Source organism: Callorhinus ursinus, unplaced genomic scaffold, assembly GCF_003265705.2.
Source record: "Callorhinus ursinus isolate GAN/ISIS: 27379988/994484 unplaced genomic scaffold, GSC_fseal_2.0 scaffold8, whole genome shotgun sequence".
Lineage (NCBI taxonomy): Eukaryota > Metazoa > Chordata > Mammalia > Carnivora > Otariidae > Callorhinus > Callorhinus ursinus.
In genome coordinates, this window is record NW_027397070.1 from 12,859,316 (window position 1) to 12,882,951 (window position 23,636).

At 37.1% G+C, this 23,636-nt stretch overlaps 1 protein-coding gene and 1 non-coding gene across 4 annotated transcripts in view; both read right to left on the reverse strand.

Annotated features, from left to right (window-relative positions):
* The window catches only part of RALGAPA1 (Ral GTPase activating protein catalytic subunit alpha 1), a 253,647-nt gene that overhangs the window by 182,317 nt on the left and 47,694 nt on the right, over positions 1–23,636 (reverse strand). For all 3 annotated transcript variants that reach the window (XM_073895099.1, XM_073895100.1, XM_025870163.2), the window contains exons 5-10: positions 23,443–23,486; positions 21,928–22,105; positions 20,361–20,476; positions 17,086–17,224; positions 15,816–16,024; positions 13,495–13,734 (exon numbers count right to left, since the gene is read on the reverse strand). In XM_073895099.1, the coding sequence (XP_073751200.1) occupies positions 13,495–13,734; positions 15,816–16,024; positions 17,086–17,224; positions 20,361–20,476; positions 21,928–22,105; positions 23,443–23,486 (926 nt within the window). The remainder of the gene's footprint in view (positions 1–13,494; positions 13,735–15,815; positions 16,025–17,085; positions 17,225–20,360; positions 20,477–21,927; positions 22,106–23,442; positions 23,487–23,636) is intronic.
* On the reverse strand, positions 12,514–12,617 carry LOC112822800 (U6 spliceosomal RNA). Its single transcript, XR_003207794.1, has one exon. It is a non-coding gene; the product is annotated as a U6 spliceosomal RNA (small nuclear RNA).

Here is a 23,636-nt window from a genome sequence, read left to right on the forward strand (position 1 = left end):
TACCTGGAGAAGCAAGAGCAATTCCTCTCTGGAGGAACACAACTTTCAACCCAGGTTTCAAAGTAATTCCCACAAAATCCAAAGAAATCTAAGTCCATATTACAAAAATCCAAAACAAACAAGGGTAAATAAACAGAAACAACAAAAAGCCCAAACTGTAAAAACTTAAGTTAGTGGAATTAGTGGAATAAGGACTATAAAATCAGTATTTTTAATATGTTTTAATTAAGAAAATGAAAATAAATATGAATAAAGAATGAATGAGCCACAGCAAAAAGTGGAAAAACCACCAAACGCAAATTTTAAAAATTAAAATATAAGGGGCATGATTAAAAACTCAATGACAGGAGAACTGCTTCCAAGACTATGGTGGACTAGGTAACCCAACCAACCTTTTGATTGAAAAGACAAAATGGCAGATTAAAAGATAAATTTAATCTTAAATGCACTGATGAGCCAAAAGGCAGGAAAAAAATATTCAAAAATAAAAACCTATATGAAATCCAAACTCAGGTTTTACTGGGAGCAATAAAGCTGACTTTCACTTTGAGTGGCACCAATTACTTTGGTTTCCATTGACCTATTGTGGCAAAGCAGGGAGAACAACAGTAAAACTCTAAACAAAGTTGTATTTTCAAAGGAGTACATATTGTCAGTGAGATGCTGAATTAAATAAACCCAACCCATTAAAAGTTAGTAAGGTAAACTGCCCATACCTAAATGGAGAAGAGATAACAATAACAACAAAAACCTCCTTAGAGACACTAGAACTAAAAGCTAGCCGTAACAGAGGTTTATACTCTGTGTTCATATTATGTGGCTGGCTTGAACTTCAAATCAAGAATTCAGTTTAATGAGAGGTTGGTAGTGTCTCTTTGCATTTAGAAGAAGGAAATGCAACTCCTCTCTGAAGGAATTAACCTTTAACCAACCAAACCAGCAAATAAAGTCATTAAGATACAAAAGCTCAGAATCAAAATTCTAAATTCTAAATTTCTGAAATAAAAAACTACTGTGAAGAACATTTAGAGAATAGAGCACCATGAGAAAGCATATATGGCAGAATCAGATCTACAAAGACCTCAGGAATATTAGAATGATCAGTCAATATAAAATAACTATGCTTAGTATAAATAAAATATAAGTAAAGAACAAGAGACAAAAACTGAGCAGACGGGCCAACTTCCAGAAGCAGTTGTAATTAAAAAGGAAGTACCCAGAATGTAGGACAGACAGACAAAGAGATGGAAAATATGAACTTGAGATTAACAGACATGTATAAAGTGAAAAGGTCTAACATACATCTTGTCAGAGTCCTGGAAAGACAAGAAAAAAATGGGACAGAGGCAATATTTAAAGAGATAATGGCTGAAAATTTTCCAGAATTGTCAAAATATATTAATCCATTAATGAAATATGCCTCAAATATCCCCTAAAGAATAAATAAAAGGAAATCCAGACCTGGACACACCACAGTAAAATGTAAAATGCCAAATACTAAAAAAAGATATAAAAAAGAGCCAGAGAAGGGTGGCTCTGCATTAAGCGTCTGCCTTCAGCTCAGGTCACGATCCCAGGGCCTGGGATTGAGCACCCTGTCAGGCACCCTGCTCAGCAGTGCTGCTCTCCCTCCTTGTGCTCTCTCTCTCATGCGCTCTCTCTCTCTCAAATAAATAATCTTTAAAAAAAAAAAAAAGAGGTGGAGAAAAGATAATTAATTTATTAGTTCAACTGCTGGTTGACATCTCAACAGCAACAATGTAAACCAAAAAATGGTGGGAAAGTATCTGAGCATCTAAAATGTGCTGGGTGAAAATAATTGTCAATCTAGAAGTCTATGTCCAACTGAAAAAGTCTTTCAAAAATAAAGACATTTTCGGACAGGCAAAAATTTGTAAGTATTTGATATCAATGGACATTCACTAGAATAAAATTCTAAATGATGAACTTCATTCAAGCAGAGGAAAGTGATTCTAAATGAAAGATCTGAGATGGAAGACATCAAAATCACAGAAAGTGATAAACCACATAACTAAATGTAAATCAACACTGAATGCACAAAACAATAATACTGGAGTTAAACACAAACCTGCAAAATAGAACTGATTTGATAATAACCATATGTTAAGTGGGGTGGAAGGCAGAAATTAGAGTAATAAGGATCAAGCTCCTTATACTGATTACAAAAAAGGTAAAAAAAAAAAAACTTTAAACCTTGGGAAATGAAGTATATATGTTAAAATTTATATAGTAATCACTAAAGAAAAAGGAATAAAGTATAACTTTCGAACCAAGTGACAGGAAAAGGATACAAAATGAGAAAACATCAATTCATAAGGAAAGAAAAAATAAGACAATAATGTAACAAAAGAAATACAGATATGGTAAAAAAAAGAAAGAACAAAATATGACAGTATCAGTAAATCCAAACATATCAGTAATTATAATAAATATAAATATTCCAGATAAAGGACAAAGATTTTTCTTTTTATTCACAAGGAAGTTTAATAAAAGGCCGGCTCACCTTCCCACTCTGACTGCCCTGCCGGTCTTTTTTGCCAGCTCCCCTTGCTTGTGCTCACAGGTCTTTGTCCTTGGCCTTCTCTTCATGACCTTCCTGTTTTCCCAGGCTGACCTCATTCACTTTTTTTTTTTTATTCCAGGAATTTATTTTTAGGAAATATTTATGCATGTACACAAAGATTTTATACATCAAGATACTCACTTCAGCATTGTATCTAACAGCAAAATTTTTATAACTATCAATAGGTAATGGTTTCAATAACTGATGGGTGTCTATGTATTGGGATTGTACAGCAGCCATTAAAAACAATGTTGTAGAAGAATGATTAGACTTATTGGAAAATGTTCATATTAATAACAGAAGCAGACCCCAAACAATATAAACAAAAAAAGAGTCTTTTAATGTTTACATGTGCGTGGTTTATATAAAAAATACCCCGACACTAAATACAGTAAAATATAACTGGTTATTACTGGTCACTTTTTTTTTTATTATGTTATGTTAATCACCATACACCATTAGTTTTTGCTGTAGTGTTCCATGATTCATTATTTGTGTATAACACCCAGTGCTCCATTCAGTACGTGACCTCTTTAATACCCATCACCAGGCTAACCCATCCCCCCACCCCCTCCCCTCTAGAACCCTCAGTTAGTTTCTCAGAGTCCGTAGTCTCTCATGGTTCGTCTCCCCCTCCGATTTCCCCCCCTTCATTCATCTTATGGCTTCATGTACAAGAGGTTTGCCAGTGACTTCCAAATCTGGATTACCAATCCCAACTTCCCTCTCCCAGAACCTTACATCCATCTCCCCATTGGATACCTTCACTTGGATATGCTCCAGGTGTCAGTTGGTTTAAAACTGATCTCATTACTTTTCCCCAAACCTTTGCCCCAAACCTGTTCCTTCTCTAGAATGCTCCTTCTTTAGTGAAGGTTCACACCATGCACCTAGTTGCCCAAGACAAAAAACCCAGTCACCCTAGGTCCTCCATCCCCTTATATTCTATAGATCATCAGATATTCCTTCAACACTTTATAAAGACAAAGATTTTTAAAAATCAAACCATATTTACAAGAGACATGCAAAATCTAATGATATAAAAGGGTTAAAAATTAAAAGATTATTTTAAAAATACATGAGCCTAGTACTTTTTTTTTTTAATGTGGGGCTTGATCTCACGAGATCAAGAGTCCCACGCTCTACCTACTAAACCAGCCAGATGCCCCAGATGCTAGTTCTTAATAAAAAGGGAGTGATGTAAATCTACAAATAGTAAATACAATAGACTCTAAGCAAAAATAATTTCCACAGATAAGAAGGACCATAAATAAAATAATTCACACTGAGGTATAAATTATAAACTTGTATGTACTTAATTATCAATTATACATCTTCAAAATATACAAAGAAAAATCTATGGAGATACAAAGGAAGAAACTGACAAATCACTGTCAGAGTATAAGATTTTAACACACCCCTCTCATAACTGTGAGGTCAAGCTGACCAAAAACATTAAGTAAGATATAGAAAAGTTCAGGCTCTAATGATCACTGAACTCAACAGAGAAGCATACATTCTTTTCAATCATACAGGACATTTATGAAAACGGACTACAAACTGAACCATAAGTTTCAATACATTTTAAACAACTAGGATCGTACAAACTATATTCTCTGTCCAAAGAATCACATCAGAAATTTGTAAGAAAAAGGAAGATCAGGAAACTCTGTTTGGAAGATACAAATTGCTAAATAACTCATAGGTCAAAGAAGGTATTAACATGAAAATTAGAAAATACAAGTGGGTAACAGCAAAAATGCTATATAACAAAATTTGTAGAACGAAGCTAAAATAGTACTGAGTGGTAAATTAATAGCCTCAAGGAAGTTCAAATGAGAAAAATGTGAGACTAAAATTAATTAGCTAGTTAAAAAAAGGAAATCAAGAAAAGTAGAAAAAAGGAAATAAAAGGAACAAAAATTAACAAAAGAGGGCGGAGCAAGAAGGCAGAGGAGTAGGAGACCTGGATTTCCTCTGGTCTCAGGAATTCAGCTGAATGGCGATCAAACCATTCTGAACACCTACGAACTCAACAGGAGAGCGAAGAGAGTAGCAACAACTCTCTGAACACAGAAGCGACCACTTACTGGAAGATAGGACGTGTGGAGAAGTGAATCCGAGGCGATATTCGGGAGGAGACATGGTGGGGGAGGGGGCCTCTGCCGCTTCTAGCAAGTGATAGAGCCACGGAGCACAAAATCGGAACTCTTAGAAGTTGGCTCCGCTGAGGGATGTCACTCCAGTGGCTAAGCGGGAGGCGGAACCCTCGCGGGACAGTGTGGTCTCAGGACCCTCGGGGTCACAGAAAGACCGGGGGTGCCTGAGTGCAGCAGAGCTCCCAGGTATCAGAGCGGGGAAGCCAGCTGCAGAGACGGACCAAGGCGCGGGCTTTCAGGTCGGGGTGGCCATAAACTGTGATCCGCGGCCCAGTCGGGCCACTGCGCCTCCAGCAGGGACCCAACAAGTGGCAGAGCCGGGTAGACCCCCTTCCTCCCCCAGGAGGAGCGGCGTGGGAGTGCACAGCAGGAATCTGCTAGGTTTGGAGACTCCACACCGGCCGAGTGCCACAGATAGAAACGCTCAGTCACAGGCCTGGTGAGCACGGAGTGCGGCCGGAGATTGGGGACACGGGAGTGATTGACTGCTTTTCTCTGGGGGCGCACTGAGGAGCAGGGCCCGAAGGTCTGGGCTCCTCTGGACTGAGATTGGGAGGCCACCATTTTCACTCTCATCCTCGAAAGCTGTACCGAGAGCTTACAGGGAACAAAAGCTCCCGAGAGCAAACCCGAGCAGATTGCTTAGCCCGGAATCACAAGGGCGGGGCAATTCTGCCTCAGGCAGACATTTGGGAACCATAGCAACAGGCCCCTCCCCCAGAAGATCAGCACAAACAGCCAGCCAAGAACAAGTCTACCCATCATGGAGAACGAGAACTCCAGCGCTAGGGGAATACTGCACATAGAATTCATAGCTTTTTTACCATGATTCATTAGTTTTTCAAAGGTAATTTTTTTAACTTTTTTTTTGAAATTTTTTTTCCCTTTTTCAACCAACATCTTATCAATCCCTTTTTAAAAAAAATTTTTTTATTTTTCATTTTTAGAGTCATATTCTATCCCTTCATAGTAGTTACCCTTATTTTTGGCATATATATATAAGTTGTTCTCTCTTTAAAATTTTGAGATAGTTTCTTCTAACAGATCAAAATATACCATATATCTCTAGTGTATGGCTTTGTTCTACTCTCCTGCCTGATCACATTCTCGTTTTTTTTTTTAAATCTTCTTTCTTTTTTCAAACAACTTATCGATTCCTTTTATAAAATCTTTTATAATTTTCATCTTTACAGTCATCTTCCATCCCTTCATTGTATCAACCCTTATTTTGTACATATATAAGTCTTTCTTTCTTTACAATTTTAGGAGGCACTATCTTCTAACAGACCAAAATACACCCAAAATCTACTGTGTGGCACTGATCTATGCACTAGCCTGGTCATATTTGATCATATTCTTTTTTTCTTTTGTTCTGTTTTTGTTTTTATCTTTTTCTTTTTTTTCTCTTTCTTTTTTCTTTCTTTCCCTTTCTTTTCCCCTGGTTTCAGGTCTTTTCTGATTTGTTTAGAGTATATTTTCTGGGGACATTGTTAACCTGTTAGCATTTTGTTCTCTCATTCATCTATTCTCCTCTGGACAAAATGACAACATGAAAGAAATCACCTCAGCAAAAATAACAAGAGGTAGTACCGTCTGCCAGGGACCTACTCAATACAGACATTAGTACGATGTCGGACCTACAGTTCAGAATCAAGATTTTAAAAATACTAGCTGGGCTTGAAAAAAGCATGGAAGTTATCAGAGACACCCTTCCTGGAAATATAAAAGAACTAAAATCTAACCAAATCGAAATCAAAAAGGCTATTAATAAGGTGCAATCAAAAATGGGGGCACTAACTGCTAGGATAAATGAGGCAGAAGAGAGAATCAGCGATATAGAAGATCAAATGATGGAAAATAAAGAAGCTGGGAAAAAGAGAGATAAACAACTACTGGATCACGAGGGCAGAATTCGAGAGATAAGCGATACCATAAGATGAAACAATATTAGAATAATTGGGATCCCAGAAGAAGAAGAAAGACATAGATGGGCAGAAGGTATATTGGAGTAGATTACAGCAGAGAACGTCCCTAATGTGGGGACGCAAAAAGGCATAAAAATCCAGGAGGCACAGAGAAGCCCTCTCAAAATCAATAAAAATAGGTCAACACGCCGACATCTAATAGTAAAACTTACGAGTCTCAGAGACAAAGAGAAAATCCTGAAAGCAGCTCGGGAGAAGAGATATGTAACCTATAAAGGTAGAAACATTAGATTGGCAACGGACCTATCCACAGAGACCTGGCAGGCCAGAAAGGACTGGCATGATATATTCAGAGCACTAAACGAGAAAAATATGCAGCCAAGAATACTATAACCAGCTAGGCTCTCACTGAAAATTGAAGGAGAGATAAAAAGCTTCCAGGACAAACAAAAACTAAAGGAATTTGCAAACATGAAACCAGCCCTCCAAGAAATATTGAAAGGGGTCCTCTAAGCAAACAGAGACCCTAAAAGCAGCATAGACCAGAAAAGACCACAGACCATATACAGTAACAGTTACCTTACAGGCAATACAATGGCACTAACTTCATATCATTCAATAGTTACCCTGAATATAAATGGGCTAGGGCTAAATGCCCCAATCAAAAGACACAGGTTGGGGCACCTGGGTGGCTGAGTTCGTTAAGCGGCTGCCTTCAGCTCGGGTCATGATCCTCAGGTCCTTAGATCAAGCCCCGCATAGGGCTCCCTGCTCGGCTGGAAGCCTGCTTCTCCCTCTCCCACTCCCCCTGCTTGTGTTCCCTCTCACGCCGTCTCTCTCTCTCTTTCTCTCTGTCAATTAAATAAAATCTTAAAAAAAAAAAAAAGACACAGGCTATCAGATTGCATTAAAAAACAAGACCCATCGATATGCTGTCTGCAAGAGACTCATTTTAGACTCAAAGACACCCCCACATTGAAAGTGAAGGGGTGGAAAACCATTTACCATGTTAACTGACACCAAAAGAAAGCTGGGGTGGCAATCCTTATAGCAGACAAATTAGAGTTTATTTTATTTTATTTTTTTTAAGATTTTATTTATTTGACAGAGAGAGATAGCGAGAGCAGGAACACAAGCAGGGGGAGTGGGAGAGGGAGAAGCAGGCTTCCCGCAGAGCAGGGAGCCCGATGTGGGACTCGATCCCAGGAAACTGGGATCATGACCTGAGCCGAAGGCAGATGCTTAATGACTGAGCCACCCAGGCGCCCCAGACAAATTAGATTTTAAAACAAAGACTGTAATAAGAGACGAGGAAGGAGACTATATCCTACTTAAAGGGTCTATCCACCAAGAAGATCTAACAATTGTAAATATCTATGCCCCTAACATGGGAGCAGCCAATTACATAAACCAATTAATAACAAAAGCAAAGAAACACATTGACAACAATACAATAATAGTGGGGGACTTTAACACCCCCGACTGAAATGGACAGATCATCTAAGCAAAAGATCAACAAGGAAATAAAGACTTTAAATGACACACTGGACCAAATGGACTTCACAGACATATTCAGAACATTCTATCCCAAAGCAACGGAATACACATTCTTCTCTAGTGCCCATGGAACATTCTCCAGAATCGATCACATCCTAGGTCACAAATCAGGTCTCGACCGGTACCAAAAGACTGGGATTAGTCCCTGCATATTTTCAGATCACAATGCTTTGAAACTAGAATTCAAATCACAAGAGGAAAGTCGGAAAGAACTCAAATACATGGAGGCTAAAGAGCATCCTACTAAAGAATGAATGGGTCAACCAGGAAATTAAAGAAGAATTTAAAAAATTCATAGAAACCAATGAAAATGAAAACACAACTGTTCAAAATCTTTGGGATGCAGCAAAGGCAGTCCTAAGAGGAAAGTATATAGCAATACCAGCCTTTCTCAAGAAACAAGAAAGGTCTCAAATACACAACCTAACCCTACACCTAAAGGAGCTAGAGAAAAAACAGCAAATAAAGCCTAAACCCAGAAGGAGAAGAGAAATAATAAAGATCAGAGCAGAAATCAATGAACTAGAAACCAAAAGAACAGCAGAACAGATCAACAAAACTAGGAGCTGGTTCTTTGAAAGAATTAACAAGATTGATAAACCCCTGGCCAGACTGATCAAAAAGAAAAGAGAAATGACCCAAATCAACAAAATCATGAATAAAAGAGGAGAGATCACAACCAACACCAAAGAAATACAAACAATTATAAGAACATATTATGAGCAACTCTATGCCAGCAAATTAAATAACCTGGAAGAAATGGATGCATTCCTAGAGATGTATCAACTACCAAAATTGAACCAGGAAGAAACAGAAAACCTAAACAGACCTATAAACACTAAGGAAATTGAAGCAGTCATCAAAAATCTCCCAACAAACAAAAGCCCAGGGCCAGATGGCTTCCCAGGGGAATTCTACCAAACATTTCAAGAAGAATTAATACCTATTCTCCTGAAACTGTTCCAAAAAATAGAAATGGAAGGAAAACTTCCAAACTCATTTTATGAGGCCAGCATTACCGTGATCCCAAAACCAAAGACCCCATCAAAAAGGAGAATTACAGACCAATATCCTTGACGAACATGGATGCAAAAATTCTCACCAAAATACTAGCCAATAGGATCCAAAAGTACCTTAAAAGGATTATTCACCATGACCAAGTGGGATTTATCCCTGGGCTGCAAGGTTGGTTCAACATCCGCAAATCAATCAACGTGATATGATACATTAACAAAAGATAGACCAAGAATCATATGATCCTCTCAATAGATGCAGAAAAAGCACCTGACAAAGTATAGCATCCTTTCTTGATCAAAACTCTTCAGAGTATAGGGATAGAGGGTACATACCTCAATATCATAAAAGCCATCTATGAAAAACCTACAGTGAGTACCATTCTCAATGGGGAAAAACCGAGAGCTTTCCCCCTAAGGTCAGGAACACAGCAGGGATGTCCACTATCACCACTGCTATTCAACATAGTATTAGAAGTCCTAGCCACAGCAATCAGACAACAAAAAGAAATCAAAGGCATCCAAATCGGCAAAGAGGAAGTCAAACTCTCACTCTTTGCAGATGATATGATACTTTATGTGGAAAACTCAAGACTCCACCCCAAAACTGCTAGAACTCATACAGGAATTCAGTCAAGTGGCAGGATATAAAATCAATGCACAGAAATCAGTGGCATTCCTATACACCAACAACAAGACAGAAGAGAGACAAATTAAGAAGTCGATCCCATTTACAACTGCACCCAAAACCATAAGATACCTAGGAATAAATCTAACCAAAGAGGCAAAGGATCTGTACTCAGAAAACTCTAAAATACTCATGAAAGAAACTGAGGAAGACACAAAGAAATGGAAAAATGTTCCATGCTCATGGATTCGAAGAACAAACATTGTGAAGATGTCAATGCTACCTAGAGCAATCTACACATTCAATGCAATCCCCATCAAAATACCATCCACTTTTTTCTAAGAAATGGGACAAATAATCCTAAAATTTGTATGGAACCAGAAGAGACCCCGAATAGTCAGAGGAATGTTGAAAAAGAAAAGCAAAGCTGGTGGCATCACAATTCCGGACTTCCAGCTCTATTACAAAGCTGTCATCATCAAGACAGTATGGTGCTGGCACAAAAACAGACACATAGATCAGTGGAACAGAATAGAGAGCCCAGAAATGGACCCTCAACTCTATGGTCAACTAATCTTCGACAAAGCAGGAAGGAATGTCCAATGGAAAAAAGACAGTCTCTTCAACAAATGGTGTTGGGAAAAATTGGACAGCCACATGCAGAAGAATGAAACTGGACCATTTCCTAACACTACACACAAAAATAGACTCCAAATGGTTGAAAGACCTAAACGTGAGACAGGAGTCCATCAAAATCCTAAAGGAGAACACAGGCAGCAACCTCTTCCAAGAAACATTGCCAAAGGCAAGGGAAGCAAGGGTAAAAATGAACTATTGGGATTTCATCAAGATAAAAAGCTTTTGCACAGCAAAAGAAACAGTCAACAAAACCAAAAGACAACCGACACAATGGGAGAAGATATTTGCAAATGACAAATCAGATAAAGGGCTAGTATGCAAAATGTATAAAGAACTTTTCAAACTCAACACCCAAAGAACAAATAATCCAATCAAGAAATGGGAAGAAGACATGAACAGACATTTTTCCAAAGAAGACATCCAAATGGCCAACAGGCACATGAAAAAGTGCTCAACATCGCTCGGCATCAGGGAAATCCAAATCAAAACCTCAATGAGATACCAACTCACACCAGTCTGAATGGCTAAAATTAATAAGTCAAGAAACGACAGATTTTGGCGGGGATGTGGAGAAAGGGGAACCCTCCTACACTGTTGGTGGGAATGCAAGCTGGTGCAGCCACTCTGGAAAACAGTATGGAGGTTCCTCAAAAAGTTGAAAATAGAGCTACCATACGATCCAGCAATTGCACTACTGGGTATTTACCACAAAGATACAAATGTAGGGATCCGAAGGGGTACATGCACCCCAATGTTTATAGAAGCAATGTCCACAATAGCCAAACTGTGGAAAGAGCCAAGATGTCCATGGACAGATGAATGGATAAAGAAGATGTGGTATATATACACAATGGAATATTTTGCAGCCATCAAAAGGAAGGAGATCTTGCCATTTGCAACGACGTGGATGGAACTGGAGGGTGTTATGCTGAGTGAAATAAGTCAATCAGAGAAAGACATGTATCATATGACCTCACTGATATGATGAATTCTTAATCTCAGGAAACAAACTGAGGGTTGCTGGAGTGGTGGGGGTCTGGGAAGGATGGGGTGGCTGGGTGACAGACATTGGGGAGGGTATGTGCTATGGTGAGTGCTGTGAATTGTGCAAGACTGTTGCAAGACAACTGCACTCCAATTTTTACAGATCTGTACCTCTGAAACAAATAATGCAATATATGTTAAGAAAAAAAAAAGAAGATAGCAGGAGGGGAAGAATGAAGGGGAGTAAATCGGAGGGGGAGATGAACTATGAAAGACGATGGACTCTGAAAAACAAACTGAGGGTTCTAGAGGGGAGGGGGGTGGGGGGATGGGTTAGCCTGGTGATGGGTATTAAAGAGGGCACGTTCTGTGTGGAGCACTGTGCATTGTGTGTTATGTACAAACAATGAATCAAGGAACACTACATCAAAAACTAATGATGTAATGTATGGTGATTAACATAACAATAAATTTTTTTTAATTAACAAAAAAGGAAAACAAGTATAAAACAGAGAAGACTAATAGCCAAAAGCTCATTCTTGAAAAGACTAATAAAATGACAAATCTCTAGCAAGAATCATCAAGAAAAAAAAGAAGGAACAAATAAAAACTAACAGGAATGAAAGGGGAACAAGAATATAAATGCTTCAGAGATTAAAAAGATTCTAAGAGAATGGAATAAACCTTCTGTCAAATTTGAAAACAAATGCAGTGAACAAATTCCTAAAAAAATAAACTTACACAAAGGGACTCAAGAACTCGAAAGCCCTAATAATTCTAAAAGTTTGCTTTAAGTTCTCCCACATGTAAAGTTCTCCAACATTATTTGCCAAATATCTTTCCTTTCCCATTTGTCAAATATTCTATCGACACAAACCTTAAACTTGGCAACTAGAACCACTGTCAAAGCCAGAAAAAATGTTAAGGGAAATTTGTTTTTTTTATTGTGATATTCACTTTATTGAGGTTGTAGGAAACTGAGTCTATTTGTATATAACTGTATATATTTTGTACTCATTAACACAAAAATATAGACCACTTTATGAATTTGCCAGTGGGCCATATGCAGGGACCATGCTAACTTTCTTTGTCTCATTCCAATTTTTAGTATATGTGCTGCTGAAACAAAAACAAGGTAAGTTTGTTTTTTTAACTTAGGTTAACAAAACTAATGCTGCGTCATGCTTTGTTTTACATATCAATAAACATGTGTACAAGGTGAAGATTTGCTTTGCCTAGACAGCTTCCTGGCAAGTGAAGGCATGTAGTACAGAATAAACAGCACTGACACGGGAACCAGGATCTGGGAGTTTTAGTCCCAGATGTACCACTTACTTGCTGTGAGACTTGAATGATCCCCTTTAGCTATAAAACTCAATGATGTTTACCTGCAAAAGTTAAGTACCTTTGCTATTAAGAGCAAATGATTAGTTTTCATAAGGTTTATTTTCCACAAAATTTCTATGTAATTGAGAATGTGCACTTATGAATTTCTAGCTATCTTTATGTGAAATAGTTTTTATTCTTTTTCTTTCTCTCCATTTCTTTTAGTCCCCAAATATCTGCCTTAAGCAACTTTAACTTCAGAATGCCTTAGAGGACAATACAGCCTCTGGAAGGAGAATAAAGGCAATGAAAACACTGCTTCTTCTATTCAAAAACCACTTTTTATTGATTATAGAGAATGGAAGATAAAATAATTTTACTATAATTTACTAAGGAAATGGTAGGAAGAATAGTTTCAAACCATAAAGTGAGTAACTAAGAAAACTGTTCTAATAACAGAAGGAGTATGAGGGGAGGTGGACAGTTATTAAACCAAAATCATCATGAACTAAAAAATATAAATAGAAAATATTAAAGGACTAGATGTAATAAATTTTAAAAATTAAATATAAACTTTAAAAAATTTTTATTAAAAATTTTAAATAGCTGAAAGCCAGTATATTCAACATTAAAAACCATAGTCTATATTACAAATTAAAATTACTGAGAGGTACTTTACCTGACGAAATATCTCTGTGACAAAGTTTACATTACTTCTTTTAGAAGAAAAAACTCTGCGAACTATTTCAATGTCTGTGAGATGTTCCTCATCAATACTGCAGAGACTGGATGAGCTAGGTTCTCGCTCCGTGAGAGTGCTTGTATTGGAATGAGACTGTTCTGGTTCTGTAGTTCTATCTGCTTTATCAGCATTATCATTTTTGTTTTCTTCTCTGGATACCAAACTAGCAGCTGCTCTCTACAATAAAAACAAAAGGGGGAGAATATCATAATCATACAACTTGGTATTTTGCTTTCTAAAAGCATTCCACAAATAACTTACACCGTTGTTTAAAATCGGGCATAGATTTCATTTAGAATCCATTCTAAATAATTAAGTAGCAATGCAAATAACTCAACATCTAAGTAATATAGTGATGCTCACTAATCATCTATTTACCTATAATTTGATTTTAGAATGTTTGCAGTACAAACAAGTTACAAAAAAACCACAAAGGAATGGAAGAAAAGTTATGACAGAAGTAGAAAGGAAGCCAAAAGAAAACACAAGAAAACTCAAGAATGGGGCACCTGGCTGGCTCTGTCGGTACAGAGTGTGACTCTTGATCTTGGGGTTCTAAGTTTGAGCCCCACATTGAGTGTAGTCATTACTTAAACATAAAATCTTGAAAGAAAGAAAACTCAAGAGAACACTCTATATTCTCTTAAATGAATTTTCACCGTTGGGTGCCTGGGTGGCTCAGTTGGGTTAAGCGTCTGCCTTTGGCTCGGGTCATGATCCCAGGGTCCTGGGATCGAGCCCCGCATCGGGCTCCCTGATCTGCGGGAAGCCTGCTTCTCCCTCTTCTTCTCCCCCTACTTGTGTTCCCTCTCTCGCTGTGTCTCTGTCAAATAAATAAATAAAATCTTAAAAAAAAAAAAAAGCGCCTCTCTTCGGCTCAGATCATGATCCCAGGGTCCTGGGATTGAATCCCAGTTGCGCTCCCTGCTCGGCGGGGAGCCTGTTTCTCCCTTTCCTACTCCCCCTGCTTGTGTTCCCTCTCTCACTGTCTCTCTGTCAAATAAATAAATGAAATCTTAAAAAAAAAAGAATTTTCACCATGACTGAAGATGAAGACAACCTAGGGATAAAGTAAAAATCTTAAGGTTGGTGATGAGGGAATTATTACCATGGTATGATAGTAGTAGCTATTCCATGGTATAGCAAATTACTTTCTAGTAAGTTACTCAATTTTTGGTCTCAGTTTTGTCATCTATAAAACAAAAGGGTTTAAGTAAATGATTTCAAATATGCCTTCCCAATCAAAAACTCTGTGGTTTTAAGCATTAAGTTCTGGGATCATGAAAAATAGTTCTGCTTGAGAGTTTCTACACTTAATAATTATTTGTAGAGACCTTGGAATGAAGTTTTAGGGAAAACATACCCATAGGTGGCTACAAATAAAAGGTGAAAGGGAATATAAAAGTTTTATATTTCCTGAATACTAATTAACTAAACACACACTTTATTCCCCCACTTAATTTGTAAAAGATCTAAGAAGTCATAACAAAAACACACACAGTTTAAGATTTTTAAAACTAAAGCAAGTCTGAGAAAAGGAAAATAAAAATTATTTAAAAATACTATAATAGAGATAAGCTCAAAAAAAACACACACTGAGAAAAAAGAAAGTGATAAAAAAAAAAAAGTGTGAGAAACAGGGAAACGGTTTAATAAAAAAATACCAGAAGTTTAAATATTAGTCCCTCCATTGTATAGCTGGGTATAATTTTATATCACATTTCTAGACTCGGTGCCCTTGCTGAAAAAAAGAGAAAATGAGATGAGGACTTTTTTTTTTTAAGATTTTATTTTTAAGTAATTTCTACACCCAGCATGGAGTTTGAACCCACAACCCACAAGATCAAGAGCTGCATGCTCCACCAACTAAGCCAGTCAGGCGCCCTGGAAGACAAGACTTTAAATTAGCATTCTGTGAATGCTTAGGAATCGAAAAAGAACTGATTACAAATCATTTCCAACTGTAAGAATTTGTGTGTACAATTCAGAATATTTTTAGTATAGCGCAGTTAACATAAAATACAGTAATAAATTAGAAGCTGAGACTCATACATGACCAGAATTATCTTCTATATCTTCCAAGTTTTTTTAATTAAGACTACTGATTCTATAATAATTGTTAAAATTTGGATTTACAAAATACATTTATACAAAGAAAATATTACCATCATTTAAGTTTGTTCTACATCTAAGGCAATTGAAATCCGTAGACATATCTCTTAAGCCATTTTTAAAGTTTGCCCTTTGTGGTGTATTACCTGAATATTCTTTGGCAAGACTTCACCTTCCATCCCAGGAATATGAGGTCCTGTATGGGGCTTTGGCTCAAGCCAGAAAGAAACCAGCCAACGAATGACAATAACACGAGCCTTAATGAAAGGTTCTTTTGTACAATAGATTGCTTCATTGGTTTCGGCATCCTTCTTTATCATAACATAATGTGGCTTTGGTCTCACCTGTGGGATATCTACAGAAAAATAAAAGGAAAACAAAAACCAAAATAAGAAAATTATTATGCTTGGCTAAATCTACATTTTTAAACATTTGAGATGTGATGATACCCTTGTGATGATACCCTTGTTTTAAAAGTAGATTTAAAATGACATTTTAAAATAATTTGCTAGATATTAACATGCAATCTAGAAGAGTGAACCATATATTGCTGATATATGGAAACATGTCTTTTTGCAAAATATCACTAAAAGGCTCAGTGAATCCTGTCTAAGTAAAGAGAGGTTTCCAGAGCCATTTAAAATTAATGAGAACTCACTTCAATTAACCTATGACTGAGATACAAATTTTGAATATGAAGTATGAGAATTTTTCCTTGATTTTTATAGCAAAAATATTTTTAAAGCAAATATTGTTCTCAATGGCAAAGATCTGCTACTCTAATTTAGGCCCTTTCTACAAGCCTTAATGGTTATGCCTAAGTCTATTAGCTGCCTAAACTTGGCAAAGCTTAAAATAGGAACATCTTTCTAAAAAAAAAAAAAAAAATTTCTATATACAAATTGACAGTGGCTTCTAAAAATGGAAGAGGTCTGCTTTTAAACCAAGATTTGTCAGAAAGGCTCTAGTTTCAAGGCTCAGCCATTTTGGCACAGCCACTAAATACTGGACAAGACATCATCAAAATATACGACACGACATTATTCATACAGAACTTGAATAAGACATACTAAATTGAATCCTTGGGGGACCTTAAAGAGAAAATTTATAATACAGTTTAAGGATCATACCAAATAGCATAAGTTTAATGTGTAATATCAAATATTTATGGTGGGTTAACTTTTCCTATCAGTGAGATCCAGAGAAGACATTTTTAAAAAAAAATCTCTTTACTCTCAGTGAAACTTTCCTATTAATAAAATTCTACTTTCTCTATGAATCAAGGTATAGTATCTCTAAACAACCAATGCAAATATTAAATGTTATCAGTTTTCTGCCAGTAACAAATGCCAACTTTATATTGAGGTAATTTTATTCTTATGTGTGATCTTTTAGAAAATTCCACAGACTACCTACCAAGTACAGGATGATATAAACTATTCTCCTTGCAGATGTTTGGGAAAATATGAGGCAAGTAATATTTCTTAAAATGTGAAAACAAAAAAGAAAATCCCCTTTCCTGGTTTTCTTTGTTCTTCCATTCTAAACTTTTTACCTAAAAATAAAAAATACAATCAGAATCATTCCATGAGACAGAAACAATTATTAGCTATCATAAACAAGGTTGTAAAAGGTTACTTAAGCGATACACTAATCTGTTATACTCTAAAGATACAGAGCTAAATATATATAAAGGGCAAATCGCAAAAGCTGGTATAATGCCATGTAAATGCATTATATATGTTAAATTACAAAAATCTTAGAAGTTAAAGTGTGCTCTGAAAATTTTCAAAGTTGACCCAGACTTGGCTCTACTAATGACAAAGATACTAATGTTCTTTCTCCCTTTGCCCTGTCCTGAATAATTCAGCCTTAAAAGTCATTCAAAATAGGCATATGTGAGTGGGAGTGGGGGAAAGGGTGAAAGCAGTGGCAGTCAAGTGCAGATAATTAGAGCCTAACCACAAAATGCAGGGCATCCATGAAGGGGATGTAGCAGAGGCGGCAGCCCAGGGGAGACTTAGAGCCCAAGAGGGGTGAGGACAGTGTCCATGGAGTGAGGGGGTGGGGGATAAGAGGGAAAGAGCAGTAAAATATAGGGTGTGACAATTCCAATAGGGTGAAGAAGATAGCTAAGTAGGGGGATGGCAAAGGCCCAGAGTAGGCTTCACTGAGATACCACTATACATTATTCACTACTTTTTTCTAGGATTTTATTTATTTGAGAGAGAGAGCATGAGCACGCACATGAGCAGGGAGGAGAGGGAGAAGCAGGTTCCCTGCGAGCAGGGAACCCAACATGGGGTGCTCAATCCTATAACCCTGAGATCATGACCTGAGCCAAACACCAGGGTGATTCATACCAAGACCTCTATGGTGTCCCTCTCACTCCAAAAACAGCCGTCCTCGGCCCCGGCAAGGCCACAAGTGGTCCCTTGCCAGCTTCCGCAGCCAGCCAGGCCCACCAGGCCTCCCCACCAGGCCCTCTACCTCAATCACCCCTGACCTCTGCAACTCACACTGACTTAGAGCTGGTGGGGAGTGGGAGGGACGTGGGGATGACCAAGTGGGGTTTTTCTAAGTTCTCTGATCCCTGGGCTTGGGCAATTGGTAAAGGAAAGACAAGGTATGGGTTTAAGTACTTAATTGGAGATGAGTGGGTTCACCTCCCTTCTTACCCCTTCTTGGAATACAGGGCTCCTCTCATTTCTCTGAACCCCTAATTCCTGCTTCTTTCTTTGAGGGTACTGAGTGAGATGAAGGTTTGGGGTGGGTGGCCTCCTACACACTCTTTATTCTTTTGTTTCTCTATTTAGGGGGGGTGGAGGTGGGAATTTCGTCCCCAGGAGGGACAAGGGACATTTTTACATTTTGGAGCTAGTCACTGGGAGTAAAGGAGGGGTGGTGGTGGGAGATCAGGTTTATGTATATGTACTATCTTCTTTTTTATTATTAAACAACTTGGAGGGAGTTGAAAAAAAAATGCGGGGGTTCCTGGGTGGCTCAGTCAGTTAAGCGTCTGCCTTCAGCTCAAGTCATGATCCCAGGGTCCTGGGATCGAGCCAGGACCGACTGAGCCACCTAATAGGTGCCCCTACATTATTCACTTTAGAACAACTAAAATTACATACTGACCATACCAACTGTTGGTGAGGATGTGAAGCAACTTTTAAGCTTCACAGATTGCTGGTGGAATGTAAAAAGGTACAACCACTTGGAAAACAGCTTGGCAATGCCTTAAACAAGTCAATATATATCTACTTTACAACCCACCTATTCTACTACTAGGTATTTACCTACGAGAAAAAATTTTATGTCCACATAAGGACTAGTTTATCAATATTCACAGCTGTTATATTTGTAATAGCCAAAAACTGGAAACAACTCATATCACCATCAACAGGTGACTGAATAACAAAGCATGTTATATCCATACAATGAAAAGCTACTCAGCAATTAAAAAACCAAACTACTGATACACAACAATATGGATGATTTTCAAAAAAATTATGACAGAAAAAAGAAGCCAGACCAAAAAAAAAGTATGTACCATATAATTCCATTTATATGAAAATAAGGAAAATGCAAACTGTAGTGACATAAATCAGATCAACAGTTGCCTGGGAATGAGGCAGTGGTTAGGAGTGGAAAAGGATGTATTACAAAGGCATGTGAGAACTTTTAGGGGAGACAGGTCATTATCTTGATTATGGTGATGGTTACATGGCTGTATACATGAAATAAATGTCATCAAATTGTATATTTCAAATATTGCAGTTTACTATATGTCAATTATATCTCAATAAACCAGCAAAACAATTTAAAAAATCTATATGAGGTATAAAAGTTGTTTTTTAAAAAAGAAAAACCGGTAATGATAATGACAGTGACAACTACCAGCCATAGAACACTTTGTGTCATGTATTTGTTTCTTCTAGTATTTTTACTAATTATTTAACCCTCAAACACCAAAATAGGATAAGTATTACTTTTATGTCTATTTTAAGCCAGAGAGGTTAATTTACCAAAGGTGACACTATCAGTAAAATGTAGAATCAGATTTAAACCTTGGCAATCTCATTCAGGGTCCAAATTAACTTTCTAATGTTAGTTTCTGAGGCATAGGGAATTTCTGTGTTTGGAATAGTTACAAGAAATGTGTATATGCTAAGATTGTTTTCATCAACCAGTGCATGCACATTTCATATGTAGAGATGAATAGGTTACCTTACAAAAAATACATTCACGTAGAAATTTACAGAGTACAAACAGGTTAAAGTGTAAATTACATTCCTCCACCCACACCCCATTCTCAGCCTATCTTCCTAATGGCTGCCTCTTGGCAGGCTGATTCCTAAATCAAACAGTTATTACTTAAAGACCACAACCACTGATTATAAAGGAAAGGATTAGAAAGGAAACCCAACTGGCCCACAGAGGAAGGTATATACATAAAAGAGTCTACTTCAAGATTTTCTCTCTCTAGCTCGGCTTCTAAGAGACTCATAATCCCGCCAATGATTTTTATTTCACAAAAGGCATACTAACATACATTTTCAAAAGTAAAAATTTGTCCTCCTTCAAGAAAATAAGCAAATATCTACTCTAACATAATAATGGTAAGAGAGAGAAAAATTAATTACCCACACAAAGATAGTAAGAGGACTGATATCAAAAAGGGTAACACATACCTGAATTACTATGTATTTTAAAAGTGCTTCAAGAAAATAGCTTGTGAGATCTTCTTGTCCTTTGTCTCCTGATTGTGGAGGGACAAGAGGAGTGATTTCCTCTATAGTAACTTGAGCTATACAGAGACAAAAGTTTAGTATAATCACAAAACAAAGTTAACAATGAAATAATGTGATCCAAATAAAATTTAACTGTAAGACATATATGCAATGAATACTGCTTGAAAACGTTCTAGTGATTGAACCTTGAAATAAATCTTGAGATCATCCTAACAGCCCATCACAACAGCCATAAAGTTTAATAATCAGCTGTTTCATAACCCCTTGATTGAGAGAATGTGACAGGGATGGATGGACAGATAACAAAGAGCTTAAGAGTGAATCTTACTTGAAAAAAAAAACTCATATTTTAAAATTTACATTAAGTGCGCCCATTACAAAAATTCCATAGTATGATGAGAAACAACAACAATGACCTTATTTATCAACTAAAGGACTTATTACTCTAGTAATGACCACGCTTACTGTTTAAGGTAGCTCCTTTAGTCAAAGAATAAAATGCTATTTCCCTCTCAAAAAGAAAGGATAGCATCTTAGTTCCTTGATTACAAAAGTCCATGTATAAAGTAAGAAACCTCTACATTTTCTAAAATGTTCCGATATTCAAAAACATTCATTATAATAAATGCAAATTCAAAAAAACTGACCAACAACTAGTTGAACTCTCTTAAATATTTCCTAAGCAGCACCTAGTTTGATATAGGCAGGTTCCTAAACCTGTTTCTTAGTAAATATTAGCCAAGTAATTAAGCTCACAAAAATAGGTTTTGTTACAGTCCTCTTGGCACAAAGTAAAATACTCTTGTACTTCAATGTACATCCAAATTAACTCAAGGACACAAGATGACACATGAGAATTAGAAATAAAAGATAAATGTAAAATGGCTTCTATTAAGCATGTGTTTCTGATGCTTGACACCAGAAGCCTTGCTGGCCAGGGAGAGAATGTCCCTCCCCAGCCAATTCCCAGAGATGGTAAAGATGGGCTGGAGAACATGCCTTCCATACACAAACCAACCAGTCCAGAGTCCACACCTCTACCCCTCTTCTATCCGGCTCCCACGTTCAGGGCCACTATTCCCCTGACCTAATCACCCAGGTACATGGGTGACAATGAGGGACAGCCCCTATGCACCTAAGCCTGCTGAAATTATCCAAACGGGCCAATCACAGGACTGCTCACACTGCCTCACATGTTTCTACCTACAGAAATCACAGTAAGGGCTCTTGCCTTTGATGCCCTACCCCTGACTGACCCTGGTACTTCCCCATGTGGCCACCCTCCCTGGTGTGGCATGCCCTCTCCCCTTGGGAACTGTAATTATTTTTTTATGTCAATCATCTTCTGATCTGTTGGCCTCGTCATAGGTGAAAAATAATAAAACCTACATTTTACAACATGGCCCTGAATTACCCAGTTAATAAACATACGGACATTTTAAAAATACATTAACAAACTACACAGGAAATATTAAAATACAGATGGATAAGATCTCGTGAATCTTACTTTCTTGAAGGTTGAGTGGAGGATTAATGAGATTATCTAAAGTTCGAGGTCCATGTTCAGATTGTAGTGCTGAAAATCCGGGAATTAAGCATGAAAACATCCAAAGCTGTTCTTTGCTACAGTTATTCTGAAGAGCTTGCAACCATAATAAGAAAAGACGAACACCTTCCCGTCTGATCTAAAATAAATAAAATGAAAAACAGTATTTTTACTTATAAGGGAAGTATTTTCTTACTTTTAAGGCCAAAATTCTCTAGAAGAGTGTTACTTCGCAAAAGAGAAGAAGGAAAGAAAGAGGTAAAGGAAAAAGGAGAAAAGGAAGAAGGAAAGGAGGGAGGGAAGGAAAGAGGAAGGGCTACTATACCCGTGTCATTTATTGAGCCCTCATTATTTATAAATTTAAATTCATTGATTGTGAACAAATACAGAATAAACTTGGCCTCTAACTACTTAAAGCCATAAGGTAATCTTTATTCTATAATTTCCATTGGTAAAAAAAAAAAAAAATCAGAAAATTATTTCCTTCTTGTTTACCTCCCTCTTTCCCAACACCACTGGTCTAATCCAAGAACCAAGAAGAAAGAGGGCAATAACTGTTCCCTGTACAGTGACTTTGGTGGTAAAAGGTGGAATGGTTATGGGGATCTTGGTGCCCTGCTAAATCAATGTTCTTAAAAAAGTTTACCACTCTCTGAAATTATGTCATCTACTTACTATTTGCTGCTAACCTGCAGAGCAGAAATTTTGACCGGTTACTATATTCTAAGTACCTAGAACAATACCCCATATACAGAAGACAACAAATATTTCAATCAATGCATAAATTCTCTCCCAGGAAGAAAACAGGAAAAGACAGAAAAACATTCAATCTCTGACAAGCAAAACACAAAGTTCTTCACTAAGCTAATCTCACTGGTAGCTTTGGAAATTGCCTTACCACAGCTTGGTAAATGGCCACTGTCAAAGCTGTTCAACAGCTGCCACCCTTACAGTTTAGAGAGATAACAAAAAAAACAATTAGGAAGGCTTATTCTTTTGTACTGCTATATACCAAGCCTTGACACCAAAACTACCTACAATATGAAATTTCACTTAACCTACAACAAGATGCTTTTGCACTGGGTAGCTTCTCTTACCAGAGCACAATGAGATAATGAAAAAAAAAGAAATAAAATCAACTTTTTAATATAGATCCATCATTTTTCCCTACATCTAAGAATAGTTATAGTAATATAAAGAATAATTTGTAAATAATTTTTGTCTTCTGGGGAACAGAGAGCAAAGTATTTCTAGTGAATCACTCAATGCAGGGGCAAAAGATTTTCAATAGCCTGGTCAACCCAGTATGTATTTTCACACATACTGAGTATGTTGCTATATTTTATTTTAAGTCAATTCACTTCAACTAAGTGAACTAAAGACAATTCAAAATTCTTTAGAAAAAAAGTTGATGTAGGAAAAGTAGAACAAGAGACAGTGTTTTTTTAAAGTCATAGAAAAAAAATATAATTATACCTTCAAGGAGTTTCCTGTGTGGAGTAGTTTCTTTAAAATTAATCCTGAAAAGGAAACATGATTTAAAATATTTTCATATTTTCTTAGTTGTTTCCAAATGTCAGAGTTCCCAGTCAGACTTGAAAACACTTTAAAACAAGTCCTTGGCAACCTCCAAATTATTCTTGGTGACCCTGATATCCCTCTGGCCATAA